The sequence below is a fragment of the Notolepis coatsorum genome, assembly GCF_963971535.1.
Source record: "Notolepis coatsorum genome assembly, chromosome: 13".
NCBI classification, from domain to species: Eukaryota; Metazoa; Chordata; class Actinopteri; order Aulopiformes; family Paralepididae; genus Notolepis; species Notolepis coatsorum.
In genome coordinates, this window is record NC_140177.1 from 50,066,069 (window position 1) to 50,081,831 (window position 15,763).

General features: G+C 38.6%; 1 protein-coding gene across 1 annotated transcript in view; it reads left to right on the top strand.

The window, feature by feature from the left end:
- Positions 1–82: 82 nt before the first annotated feature.
- guk1a (guanylate kinase 1a) overlaps positions 83–15,763 on the top strand; it is a 29,186-nt gene continuing 13,505 nt past the window's right edge. Inside the window, exon 1 of the mRNA XM_084327464.1 lies at positions 83–220. Coding sequence (XP_084183590.1) covers positions 187–220 — 34 coding nt within the window. The 5' untranslated portion in view covers positions 83–186. The remainder of the gene's footprint in view (positions 221–15,763) is intronic.

A 15,763-nucleotide genomic window follows, 5' to 3' on the forward strand; every position in this document is an offset into this window, starting at 1 on the left:
CGGCTCTGCAGCTGCATGCTTCTCTGTTGTTTTGGCTCGGGCTCGTGGTGATGACGTCGGGTTAGAATTCCCCTACTGTGTGCTTTGGCTAATGCCATGGCTCTCACAAGGAAAGCGAGCACAGGAGTGATACGACTGTCAGCATCAGAGGACTGTATTTAAACTCTTGGAGTAAAGCAATTGCTAATGTATATGCGGTATTTTTCCAGGCTCTTTTCAGGTAGGAATTGTTTTTTTGATCCTCGTAACATTACTGTACTTCAGTTACGTTACGTACGTGCCATATGTATCTACCACACACACACCGACGTGTTGAATTCCTGTATTGAGGTTTAGGAGCAGCATATTTAGCTAACTTCTCGATCTTGTAGTAACGTCAGCTGGTGGATGGATTTGAACGTTTTATTACTTGCGCTGGTCATAATCAGAATCCAAACCAGTTTGCCACAATGTTCATCAAATGAATGGTCCACTCATGGCTGATTGCAAGGTTCATAGCTTGATATCATCTTATGATCTAACTGAAATATTAATCTACCAGGCTTATCTAAACCATGGTATAATTCCTGTTGCAGCCTTCTTTGTACAGTTTCTGTTTAAACTCATCATGTTGCATGATGGCACATTTTAAGATTAGGAAAAAATTAGGAGAAAAGTTTAGGATGACATTCCAGCATCAGACTGAATGAAGATGCGTGAGGGAATATGCTGAAGTTGATCTCACATCCAAAATAACCATCTCATGTTAACCAGTTATTACTTATTAGGACTGACTGATTCATACACATAAGGGTTATTACCAGCCTGCATCTCCAAGCCTAATCAAATGAAGACCTAATATATTTCACATGAAGACTGTTCAAAAGATGGACCACATGCCAACATTTAAATACATAGGGTTAGTCCTAAACTAGAATTAACTCTGAATGGCATGTCGGTGGTAACCTGTCCCTGATTCTAATTAGCGTGGACTTGTGCTTGTTTTATTTTTAAGATCACATGTCCCTCATTTCCCATCAAACACTCATTCATTCAAAAAGTGGAGCCTGTGTGTTTGTAATCCCTTAATTGTATGCTGCTGCTACTGCAGCTGAAGTTTAAATCAATCTGAATCAAGGTCACCAAGAGTTTGAGGTCAGATTGTGTTTTCACATTCACCTTCTTTTGCCACCTTAGAATCATGGCTACTTCATTTCACCAACATACCAACAAAAACTGTCTTTGAACGCTTGGGTTTTGCTTTTGATTGTTGAAGAGAATCAGTTCAGTTCGGTGCTTGATTCTCCCAGATGGGAAATTTGACTTTCAGTCAGAGGTCAAATAAAAACAATACATTATATACAGAATACCACAGGTATACAATAAACAAACAGTATACAATACACATAAAAACTAACACACATTAATGTCAGCATTAAGTGCAACATTACGTACAAAGGAAGCGCATGCAACCCACATTTCTGTGTCATAAAAGACAGGCTGTGTGTGTTGCGTTGTGTTGGGCAGGTTCTCGTAAAGTCAGACATTTTCGAGTTCACCAAGAAGTTGCACTTCACAGCTGACCTAAGTGGTAATTCAAATACCAGTGTACTTTCCATGATACCTGAGTTTACAAGTTGAGATGTATCAATCAATGACCTTTCATCTTTATCATGCACATGGTGTGTCATGATACATCATCATCAACCTTTATTTATACTAGAAAAGACAATTGAGATCACCCTAATTTTCAATGTCATCGAGACTTTACAGACATTTCAATGCACACATTTCTACAATATAACAATAATAAATATTAATAACTATATAAAATTAACATAGGCATAAAATCAGCACACAGATTGACAGAATAAAAAAATTATGAACATAATGAGAATTTGAGAAATAAGATGTTGACATACTGGGATTACAAATAAAATTGTAAACAGCCTAGGCTAGAAAGAAAGAGAGGTTGAATAATCTGTCTGAATCTGCTGCCTTGGATCTGATTGGTCCTGGCTTTCCAACCTACTGTAGCTAGTGCACCTGAATGGTGAACACTGAACGGTCATGTGATAAATCTACGACTTTCCAAGTTGACGAGGACCGACCAAACGTACCATTACTCTGTAGGTGCCCTGTGAGTGACACTTCACTTCATCCCATCCCTCTCCTCTCAAAAAATACATCTGATTTATTCTGTCCATAATCTCACATATTCCCAAACTACAATCTGCCAGCCAGTACAAATTGCCTTTGTTTTGAGAGTTATTGAGTGGGAAGACTTGGAATGTTTGATGTCATCATTATTGTTATAAAAATTAACAAAATATCATGACCTCAATGACAATGTGTGATTAGCAGTTCTTGGAAAGCCATATGCTAAGACGGGCCTTGGTCATTTTCTTCATTTCCATGTAATTTTCAATTGGTTTGAGAGTTATTAGTTGGAATTTGAATTATGAAAATGAAAAAGATATCAAGGCTTTCCAGTAACTGTTAATCACACATTGAGGTCTTGCTACTTATTTAATTTTCATCATTTCACTGAGCTGAATCTGAATCTGAATCTGAAAGCTGTATTTAATACTTCCTGAAATATGTGATATCATAAAATTACATCACAAATTCCAACTCTTTAACCCAATAAATCAAACCAATTGGATTTGTACAAGACAGTTTGTAGTTTTGGGATATGTTTAAGATTATGGGCTTAATAATTCATTGTTTGTGTGTGGAGTGTTTCTTTAAATTAGCCTAGTGGGTTAGGTTAAACATTCAAGAGGCAATGGAGAATAATGCATCTGTCACTTGCACCTGCAAAACACAAGCTCACTGCATCTGTTTTGCTTGGAGACAGGAAGCGGTTACCATAAGGATGTGTTGTTATTTTATTATCACGCCTAATACACTATTTAACCTAATCATAAACTATCATAGAAGCTTGCTTGTCAAATTCTACCTTGGTTAAGTTCATTACAGCTATATAATAATAATGCAGGACCTGTTGCAGAGCTATGGAACTAGGATAGTAATTTATGTGGTTTGGAAGATTTCTTGCTGAAGTGGCAACAGTTAATTTGGTTAAACAGCATCTCATGTCATCATCCACACAAACAGACAAACCCTCCTATACCTGACTTCAATGTATAGGCCTAAATATCTAATCAGGAGTCATGTAGTTCTATTAATAGCCTAGCCTAGTATGTAAATATTGTTATGGAATATTCACTGATGCATTTATTGAAAAATAATTAGGCAAACGTTCTTGTCTGTTGTGATTTGCTGGATTATTCCCTAGATCAGTGGTTCTCAACTGGTCTAGCCTCGGGACCCAACATTTTCCTTATATTAGTCATAAGTCGCGAGTCGCGACCCAAGTTTTTTAACCACTATGATTTATTTCACGTTTTTTTTTTTTTTTTTTTTTTTTTTTTTTTTTTTGCAGTAATACACAATCTTTCATGCACTGTTAAAAACATGAAATAAACACAAAGTGCAACAAAAGTGCAACTAGGGCTAAAAACCCAATGAAATAAAATAATAATAAATAATATATGGTTCTTAGCAGATTTCTTAGCTTAACATAACAGACCTAAGTTTGGGGGAACTAATGGGATAAGGAGGGAGGTGGGGTATATCGGGAGGAGGATGCTGGAGATGGAGCTGCCAGGAAAGAGGAGGAGGGGAAGGCCCAAGAGGAGGTTTATGGACACAGTGAAGGAGGACATGCAGGCAGTGGGAGTGACGGAGGACGACGCAGATGACAGAAACAGATGGAAACGGATGATCCGCTGTGGCGACCCCTGACGGGAAAAGCCGAAAGAAAAAGAAGAAGGAGGAGAACATAACAGACCTAAGTTTGGGGGAACTAATGGGATAACTGGGGTTGCAACAAAAGTGCAACTAGGGCTAAAAACACAATGAAATAAAATAATAATAATAAATAATATATCCTTCTTAGCAGACTTCTTAGCTTAAGATCCCAGGGAACTAATGGGATAACTGGGGATGTTGTTTGCTCCTGACAAGAGTCTCAAAGTCTGGGGTGATGGTAGACAAAGCAACTCTGAGGTCATGCTCAATGTCCAATCTGTTCCTCTGCTTTGTCTTCAGCTGGACCAGAGCTGAGAAGCCACTTTCACAAAGATAGGTGGTGAAAAAAAAATATTATAAAAAGAAAAGAAGTTTAAACTTGTTTCTATTTTTATTTTTTTACACACACATCCGTGACCCACTCAAAATGGCCCTGTGACCCACCAGTTGAGAAACACTGCGTGTATACCAAACCCAGCCGCATTTCTCTGAGACGCTCTCTGATTGGCACTGACTGACGCTCTCTGATTGGCCACTGACGCGTTTTTGCCCAATCCGTGACGAGCTGTGTCTTTGCCCATTTCCACGTCAAACAGCCTGCAAACTACCTGGCTTTCTATCGCCATGCTCTAAGACAAACTCTAACCTTAACCAACTTCGAAAGAGTGCCTAAGCTTAACCGTAGAAAGAACTTGCCGTCACGCTCTAAGACAAACTCTAACCTTAACCAACTTCGAAGAGTGCCTAAACTTAACCAGTGTAGAAACAGGTGTCGGCCAATCAGAGAGCGTCTCCGAGAAATGCGGCTGGGTTTGGTATTCACGCGCCCTAGATGGTTTCAGCCTCCTAGCATCTTGGGGCAGATTTGTCAGAGTTTAACTCTTTTGAGTGAGTTTTTATCTTTTATTTTATTTATTATTTATATTTTTTTATATGATTTATTCCTCAGAATTCTATTGTCACCTTTAAGTTCTCCTGGGAAGCTCCTATACTTCCCACTGTGAACGTCATAAATAATGTTATGTCATGCATTCAAGTTATTTTGATTAGAAACCTGGAAATAATAAAAAATATGGTTATTACTTTATCGACCCACAGTTTATTTTCTCTTTTATACCCAAATGAGCTTAGCACATGTATGAATTCTGAAATTGTGTGTAATTCTCCTTTTAAGCTCATGGGTTCCAGCCTTTCCCCACAGGATAGGTTATTAGCGGTGGGTCAGTCCAGGGACGTCGCCTCTCGTAGTGGAGAGAAGTCAGCATAAATTCAGTCTTATCAGGCTGCGGTAATTTAGCCGATCTGTGGCCATAAAGTCTGTGTAAAGTATGGGAAACTGTGTTACTTATTAATTAATAGCAACTAACCTAGTCTTAATAAAATAAAAAGTTTATTATAGGTTTAAAATGATAGGTAGCATTGTAGCTACTGCATAAACGTAAGACTTAAACTTAAGAGGTCTATTCTACCAGCTGCACTGATGGGAGGGAGGGGCCCCTGGTGTATAATTAGCATGGTGCTCTGCTCTCTCTCTCTCTCTCTCTCTCTCTCTCTCTCTCTCTCTCTCTCTCTCTCTCTCTCTTACGCCTGCGACTGCGTGTGACACACACGCAACACTACACCGTCTCACACAGAGCACTTCCTTCCTATATAGCCTATACGTGAAAATCGTGTTCACATCTGAGCTCTCCCTCACTGCAGCCACACACACCTTCCTACCAAGGAGAGGTAAGGAGAGAGACTAGAATCTATTATTATTATTATTACTCCATTGAATAATCTAAAAAGGAATTGCTGGAAGTAGGTATGTTATGGAAAAAGTTGAGGAATACCGGAAGCTAGGAAAGGAAGGAGAGTAGAATAATTATTAGGGCTGGTTTTCACCAGGGACCTTTCCATTCAATGATGATTATTAGGACTAAGTAGGCCTATTATTTTATTTATTAAAATAAATATATATATATATTACAGCTCACTGCATAATAACTATGTATGGTTAGAACCTTGAGCTTTAGGCTACTTCACTTTCCAGGAAAAAAATCAAAAATGTTTAATCAAAACCCACCAAATTGGACTAAGAAAACTAGGCTTAATTATTGAATTTTGTGCATTGTGGCAGAATCGCAAATGGTAAAATCATGATTATCACATGAGACGATTAGGCTATTTCTCCCACCCTTAGAAAATAATTCAGTAGCAGGGTAGACCAATACGCCAGGCCAGCTGTGTAGGTTGTGGCTTGCCCTCTGTTTGTGATAAGTTGTTGGACAATGCTTTGTTGTGGCACGATGAGGTGCTGATTATTTTTTATTAAACATTTTTAATCTTTGATTTAAAGGGTGATTTCACATCAAATGAATCTGAGCCTATTTTGTCCAAGTCATCAGTGTAATTGATTCTTCATCAATATAGATTATTGCTATGATGGGCTAGAATAGATAACCCACTTAGTTATATCTAGATATCTGGTTGCAATGCTTCGTTTTGGCTCCCATTAAAATTTAGAGTTAATTTTAAGGTGCTACACTACTTTTAGAGCCCTTCATGGTCTATCACCTGGATACGTTTCAGACCTCAAAGAGCACCTACGGGTGGCTGCAATTAGAAACTGGCCCTGGTAAATGTCAAAATCGCCCCCCCCCCCAACCCCCTCCAATGTACAGTTTCTTCCCCTTCGGATGTATATTTTTTAATGATCTCTCTTTCTTACACAGTACCGTATATTTATATGTCTTGTATGTCATAAATGTCTTGATTCATTGAAAAATGGAGGACCCTTATGTAAACAAGACGAAAGTATTTTTCTGGTCTTCATCCTCTTAGCAGTTGTTAGTATTGAGCTGTACTGTATTGTACCCATTCTGCAATCTGTTAATAACGTTTTCAATCAATCAATCAACCTTCGTACACCTCGCTCAACAAACCGGGCCCTTAGATCCTCTGACAAACTTCTATTGTCTCTTGTCTGTCCCTAGAACCTAGAACCTGACCCTAATTTCTGACTTGTATGTTGTGTCTGTCCACTATGTTTGTTACTTTTGTTATTTCCCCCCCTATGTAAAGCAACCTTGGGTCTTTTGAAAGGCGCTATATAAAATTAAGCTATTATTATTATTATTATTATTATTATTATTATTATTATTATTATTATTATTATTATTATTATTATTATTATTATTATTATAATATATTATTATTATTATTATTATTATTATTATTATTACTGACTTGCAACTCGAGCTGCTCCCAAACTGGAATGCCCTCCCTTTGTCTCGGATCAGTAGAAACATTCAGGGAACAAAAACCCAGCTAAAACACTACTGTTCAGACAGGTTTGGCTAGTTTTATCTTGGTTTTACTTTGTATTATATTTTTCTAGTTGGTGTGTTTGATTGGTTCTATGTATTGCTGATGTTGTTTGATGTTCTTCTTTTTTTGACTGGAAAGCACTTTGTGATCCTGTATCTAGAAATGTGCTATATAAATCAAATGTACTTACTTACTTTTGATTTGAATAAAAAAACAAAAACATAAAAAACGTACATTTGACTAACATTGTCCGTCTATACATCTTTAGGCTATCCTATATTTTATTAGCCTAATTAGGCTAACTCAATAACTTCCACTCAAATTACGTTATGTTTCCGGTTTCATTCAATCTTTATTTAAACTTGAAGCAAGCTCATTTACAATGACGTTGAGAAATACAGTACATAATAAATACAAAGAACAACATAAAAACAGACAATTTAATTCATTAAACAATTTAAATGAATTAAAGCAACTACAGACTGAGGTGAAATGGGTAGCTATTATAGATTTAAACTGGCAAATGAATACTAAAGTATTGAGTTTTAAAGTGTATTGCAAAACATTCGGGGGCACAGAAGCTAAAAGCAGATTTTCCTAATTCAGTGTAAACTTTGGGGACCTTAACTCATTCAGCGCCAATCACGAGAAAACTCAGGGTTTAATCGTTATTCCTTTTATTAGCTATATCCATTCATTTTTCATCCATCCAGCCTGATGTTATCATTGGGAATGGGTCTGAGCTCACAAAAGGGCAAATACCGCCGCCTACGCCTTCCAGCCGGTATTGCACTCCATTAGAAATGGTGTAGTTTCTTTTCTGGGCCGATCTGAGCCATGCCGGCGGGGTTTAAATACTCCGGCAGGACTAGTGTTTACAACGGTACATCTGCGATGCTGCCCCCCCCCCCCCCCCCCCCCCCCTTCATATGCAAATTGCCAGACAATGTGGGACGGACCTCCACGAGCAGTATTTGGAATGGCGATCAGATAATTGGATTATTTTTTTTGCATTACATCAGAGACCAGGTAAGGACTCTATATATCCAATCTTGCATTGATCTGATATTTCTTTCTACCGCGATCGAAGCTGTCTGTGTGGAATGTGTTGTGCTTTTTACCGTTGGTTGCGGTGGGGGGGGGGGGGGGGGGGGGGGAGTGGGGGGGGGAGTGCCCCGCTACGAGGGCCATTTCATGTATGGACGAGGAGACATAATAATGATAATCTAGCGTTGATTTCAGGAAGATTTGCTAATCAGGCGAAAAATTACAATGTGATAAGTGTATTCCACTAAAACGCTATTATCGCGTCTTTTCCTGGGATTACTAAGAATCACAAACTACTCATATTCAAAACGGTATAAAACGGAAATGTACGGATGAAAAAACAATCTGTTTTGTGCATGTTGACTGGAAGCAACTCACTGACAATCGACGGGTGTATTAGACCCATAGCTATAATATAAGATATATTTTAAGCACTCGCAAATTTCGCAGTCTCCCCATTGATTAAAGCGATGGCGTTCTAGCTAGAGTTGTTCCGATACCGATACCAGTATCGGAAATGCTGGTATCGGTATCGGCGAGTTAGGGCTGTACCGAATGCTTCGAAGCTTCGATCATAATGTTGACATTCGAATTCTAATAAATCAACATTCGAATAAAAAATAATTTTTAATTTTTTTTTAATCTTTTTTGTATATGTCTATTCAATCTGTTTAAACCAATGGGGTTTTTCTTCACAGTTGCAGATAAAGTTTAGGCTACACTAATATTATAATATTATACTATAAGACGTCACCATCACTTTCGTACCAACCGTGCCCTTATTGGATTATTTATGTTGACGAAACTGATTAGTTATATTCATTAAAGAAAGTTGATTTAATAAAAAAATAAGACTCATTTAATCAGATTAATCACTTTATTCAAATTGAGGATTTAGTTTGAAGAAGAAAAAAGTAAAAAAAATTATTTTCTTTTTTTATACATTTATAAAAAAAGATTAAACGTCCGTGCGGAACCAATGTCCCAACAACCTTTCCGTGGGTGAACTCATTGAGCATAGTTGTCAATTAATGATACTAATACTAATCTATACAATCACCTGTTGTTGAATAAATACCATTACTTTCTAGTTATTGCTAAAAAACAGTATATATAAAAATGTATGCACTGGTATCGGATCAGTATCGGTATCGGCCGATACCCAAAGCTTAGGTATCGGAATCGGATCGGGAAGGAAAAAATGGTATCGGAACATCTCTAGTTCTAGCGCCCCCTGGCTCTGAATTAGTTAAGTGTAACCCAATCAGCAGAGTGAGTATGATAGGGTCCAGGGCCCTCATTTATCAACAATTCTTAGAAAGTGTTCTATTTCCGTTCTTAAGCACAGAATTTAGAATGTGTGTACGCACAGAAAAATCGGGATTTTTTATTTTATTTTTTTTATTATTGCAAAACAAAAATTATTAAAAGTCAGTACTCAACACATAATGCATAATGAAACTAACAGTCAAGGTGGTTAAAATTACATGCAAGTACAGAAACAAGACAAAAAAAAAAAGTCTATAATAACATTTTAACCGTATACAGTGTATATCCAGCGAAATTAACAATTATATAAATGTTTATATAGGACATACCCCTAATACCTATTTTCTAAAACCCTACACACATATGCTCCAGCTCGAACCCCCCCCTCCCGGACCCCTCCTTGGATAGTACCTCCATTATCCCTCACTCCTAACCAGACACTACCATTATAAGCTAGCTTTTATTCTCTCCACCACTTCTACCCACATTGACATTTTGGATTCGTTGAGACCCAGAATTCTTGCTGTAGATATTTCTTGATATATCACATCGAGATATGTAAGAGACCAAACTTTCCGGCAAATTTTTTCCGGTTGAAACCAGCGTGATGCGATCAGTTTTTTAGCTACTGTGATACCCGATAAGACCAATCTCTTTAGCTGTGGATTTACTGCAAACTCAAAAACATCATTTAAAAGCAATACAGAGGGGTGTACTGGTATATTCCAAGATACGAGTTTTGATAATTGATGGGTCACATCTTTCCAGAATGCCTTAACTGGTGGGCAGTCCCAATACATGTGCATAAATGTCCCTTCGTCTCCATTTGTACATTGGGAGCATTTTGAGTCCTGTTTCAGGCCCATTCTGTTCAGTCTTATAGGAGTCAAGTATGTCCTGTGAATATAGTTAAGATTGATTTGTTGATGGTCCGGGTTCCTTGATGTAAGACGCCACATTTGCCCATGCTTCTTGCCAATCAAAGTCACTTTCCAGGTCTGGAATATCCCTCCTCCAGACAGTGTCTAGTTGAAGGGTTTCATACGAGGACGTTAGTAATTGATAATAAAAACCTGATATAAAACCTCCCAATGTTTCTCTTTCATAGAAAAATTTGTGGTATCTGTGGTGTTCAACTGGTATGTGTAATGGAACACCGTGAGACTTCAAACATAGGCGTAACTGTATGTAAAAAAAGCCATGTGGACTCGGTGAGGTTAAACTTTGTGCATATTTCTCCATAACTACAGAAGCCCTGGTTATTAAAAATATCCCCTAATGAGTGTATGCCTTGCTCTTCCCATATAGGGAATCTTATAGGACGTTTTCCCATTAAGAGTGCATTGTTATTAGGGATGCCCCGATCACGTTTTTTGCCACCGATACCGATCACCGATCGTCGTGAGCCATATCGGCCGATATCGATCCGATACCGATCGTTTTTGATTAAAAAGAAATTAAAAATTATTTTATATAAAAATTTTTTTTTTAATAAAATATATATATTATATAATTAGACTTGTACTTGTATTATCTGCGAGACATCGCCACCACGCAACAAGTCAAAATGCTCGCTATCTGCAAACAGCTCCACTGTCTGTGTGTACTCTAGTAGCCCTAGCTCCAAAAAGGATTCTCCGGCGCTGCAGCGGGACCCTATTGCCGGGTAACGTTATGCTTTGGTCATTTCACATTCAGCAAGCCCTCAGCTCGAATACGCATTCAATCAATGTTATAAGACATTGATATCAGGAGCTATCTGTAGCTACTGCTAGCCGGCTAGATGACGTTAAGACAACTATTTAGTTCAATCGGACATTTCGTTTTGAACCGTGAACTAACGTCAGCTAACGCAAGCTAACGCAAGCTAACGCAAGCTAACGGAGATATCAACATGGGCTACTGGACTTCCTGGGGCATTTGTTGATATCCGGAGCTATCAGTAGCTAGCCGGCTAAATACCGTTAGACAATGCCTACTAAAAGTGAATAGTTGACTGGGTAATTTTGTTTAAACAGTAACGATAGCTAGGTAGCTAACGTTAGCTCAGGTCGAATGCACTATCTAGACTCAGCAGAGGAGGTCCGCCTCCTCTGTGTTTACAAACTCTACACGGGTACGGGCGGGGCTAGGGAGGAGGAGCAGTTTGCAGGTCCTGTGTGTCTGAGACAAGCGAGTGAGATATCCACTTGATCAGTTTCCGCGATCGGCGAATATGACTAATTATCGGAATTCCCCGATCGCATATTTATACTGATTATCGGCCGATAACGATCGGTGGCCGATCGATCGGGGCATCCCTAATTGTTATTGAATATGGGAGTGTGATTATGCCATTTTTGAGGGTTAGGATATTTTTTTTGTGTTTCCCGCCATGTTCTGATTGCATGGGTAATTATGGGGCCAAATTTCCGCTCACAGTGCTTGATTGAAAGTTTAGTGTGTGCTATGTCCTTCAGTCTCTGTGGGGCTACTATGTTTTCTTCCAATTCTCTCCAAGATACCAAAGCCTGGGGATCAAACCATATTGTCAATGGTCTTAATGTGAAAGCCTTAAAATATTGTAAAAAATCTGGAACTGCCATGCCACCGTCTGCTTTATTTCTCTGTGCGGTGGATCTTTTTATGCGAGGTGGTTTGTTATTCCAAATAAATTTGTATGTGGAGGAGTGTAATCTTTTCCAGTAGCCCTCTGGAGGGGGTAACGGTAGCATTGAGCTGATGAAGTTGATTCTTGGTAATACATCCATCTTAACTATTGATACCCTTGCCTGTACTGAGTTTTTAAGTTTTGCCCACCTGTCCAGGTCGTCTTTGATTTTGTTCTGTATTTTTGTGTAATTGTGCTTCACCGTTTGTCTTATGGTGGGAAATATTTCCACACCCAAGCATCTAAAATGTTTTACCATGGGTATCGCACCTGGGAGGGTTGTGTCTTTTTTTGCATGGATGTTAAGTGGAAGGAAAGCCGACTTCGGCCAATTTATTTTAAATCCCGATAAATCACCAAAGTTCTCTATCAACTTGAGTAGATGCGGCAATGTGGTGTTGGGGTTTTGCATGAACAATATTACGTCGTCCGCATATAAACTAATTTTATGTTGTGTGCCCTTGATTACGATTGGTTCTATGTATTGGGATTGTCTTATATATTGTGCTAAAGGCTCTAATGATAGATCGAATAGTCCGGGACTAAGAGGGCAACCCTGTCTGGCTGAGCGTGATACCGGAAAGATTTCGGAGATGAATGTGCCTGTTGTAATCATGGCCGATGGGTCCTTGTATAATACTTTAATCATATCAATGAATCCTTTTCCTAACCCCATCCTTTCTAATACTGCCCATAGAAACGACCATTCCAGCCTGTCAAATGCTTTCATAGCATCCAGGGATAGCATCGCCTTAGGTGTGGTGTCCTCTTTGTCTGCATCTAGTACGTGCAGTATTCGTCTTATGTTATCATTGATCAGGCGACCTCTTATGAAGCCAGTTTGGTCCGGATGAACTAAAGACGTCATATGCTTTTGCAATCTGATGGCTAATACCTTAGAGTACAGTTTGACATCGGTTCCGAGGAGGCTTAAAGGTCTGTAACTACTGCACTCGGTGGGGTCTTTGTCTTTTTTGAGAAGGACTGAAATGAGTGCGATATTGTGGTGTTTATGGAAGCTCCCCTCCTTGACTGAGTATAAGATCATATTTAGTAATAAGGGTCCAAATATGTCCCAACAAGAAAGGTACATTTCTGATGGGATACCGTCTCTTCCCGGAGCCTTACCATTTTTCATTCCGGATATGGCCTTCTTGAGTTCTTCTAATGTGATCGGTGCTTCTAACTGTTTAGCGTCGTCCTCCGAAAGTTTAGGGAGAATAATTTGATTAAGATATATGTCCAATTTGTTTTGATCAAAGGTCGTTTCTGAATTATACAAGTCGGAGTAGAATTATTTGAATGTATCGTTTATTATTTTGGGGTCTGTTACAAGTACTTGTTGTTTTCTAATGGCAGTTATATCTGCAAATTTTGCATTAATTCTTAATCGCATGGCTAATAGGTGACTAGGTTTAGAACCTTGGAAATACTGCTGTTGTCTTGTGCTGCGTATTTGCATTTCCGATTTTTGTCTGTATATTGCATTGATCTCTGTTTTTAGAATGTTAACTTGATTTTCTAGTCTAGTTGAGTTGTTGTATTTTAAAGAATTAAATAACGTTGAGTAAAGCGTTTCCATTTCAGACAGTTTTGTGCATTGATTTGCGCAATATGGAGGAAAATCTATCCGTGAAATCCTTGATCATACCCTTTACCGACATCCATATTATTCTGGGGTCTTGCACCACGTTTGCATTCTCCCGTAGGAATACTGTGAGAGCTTCTTTGAGTTGTGTAATGAATTCCTTGTTGTTAAGCAGCATAGTATTAAAAAACGCCATCTTGGGGCCCGGGAAGATAGTATACCAAATGTTGCTTTTAGGATTAAATAACAGTGATCTGAAAGCGCATTGGGTATCATTTCCACTTCATATTTATCAAATAGTCTCGGGGATGCAAAGACGTAATCAATTCTGGATAATGTGTTGTGTCTCGCCGATCGACAGGAGTACTTTCGGGTCGTGGGATTAAGTGAACGCCATAAATCAATTACCCCTGTAGTCTTTGACCAATCTTTTAATGCTTTAGATGAATTTTTTTGTTCGCTGGAAAAGGCAAGGTAAGATTTGTCCATCCTTGGATTCCAAATGGCATTAAAATCCGCACCTATTATAAATGAGTACTCGGGATGGTTTAACATTTCACCGGTTAGTGAAGTGAAGAAACCCACTTCGTACAAATTTGGGGCATATACCGCTGCCAACGCTATTTTCCTGTTATTATGTACAATCCTAGCTATAGTTATACGCCCCTCAGCATCCGACCATACCCCTTTTAATTCGATATTTAATTTACGTCTGACGACTATGGCTACACCTCGAGTTCTCGTACCAAAAGAAGAGTGACTAATATTATGGTATATGTTATCCGCTAACGTATCTATGTCTTCCTCTAAAATGTGCGTTTCGCTTAGTAGAGCCACGTCCACATGTTCTTTTTTCATCAGTGTGAAAATCGGGATTTATTACACGTGCGTACACGGGTCGTACGCACACTCCGTGTTGATAAATACCATTACGTTCTACGCTCCACGCTCGTGCACGATTTTAAGTATTTGTATATAGCACCGCCCGTAATTAACCATATGGAAAGGTAATGGAACACCCCCATTAAATGTGGAAAAATGGACTAAGCCGAGCAAAGCGTGTTATGGGAGAAATACGTGACAGGCTGACAGACATGTACACGTACGGTAATGTCGGATATGATATCTATTAACTTAAAGACCATATTAACTAATAAAGACCGTGCTGGAATATGACTGCCTTTTTCCGTTTCGTTCGATTAATACCCAGGGATTAAAGTTCTCCTAAATTTTATTCCAAATCGCAACGGATTTTCCGTCAATTTTCTACCTGCATATGATTTTTTTTTGTGTTTTATTTTTTTATTATTTTTTAAACAAACACATAAACAAACATGACAACACACAATAAGATATACAAGCATTAGTTGACAGTGCACATCCAATGAAATCACATTTTAGTTAATTGTCTTATACAGGATATACCTGCATATGATTTGTAGAGGCATACAATCTATTTTGATGTCGGTATTGGGTAGCCTATATAAACAATAATACGAGAACAATGAATCTCACTGCCATGTATGATGTAGCCTATGCCATGTGTAGCCTGCCTATATGTGATCAATACAAACTTGAACTTGAATTCCATCATGTCTGTGTGCGGGTCACTGCAGGAGCTCACACGGCTGTTGTCACAATGTAAATAAGAACGTGCACTGAAAAGTTACAGTATGTTGGTTGATTATTTGTATGACAGTAAACCCTTGCAAAAAGTATCCGTTCTATTTAATGAATTGAAAACATGCAGCATGCCTTTCCTCCCGGCATGCAGCAACGACATGTATCAGGCCAATGCGCATCGCAACATTGACTGAGTGGAATCCCTTTCTATTCACATAACTGCATTTGTGATGGAGCTTTGACAGCTACAGTAACAGTCTATTGCTCGATCCATCTCCAATATCACGATGGACCGTGCCGGTGGCAAAGACCCGAGGGTGGAAAGGACTTGAATGAATTCCATCATCATATGTATATGTTGTGTCTGTCCACTATGTTTGTTACTTTGTTATTCCCCCCCCCCTATCTATGTAAAGCGACCGTGGGTCTCTTGAAAGGCGCTATATAAAATGAAGCTATTATTGTTATTATTATTATTATCA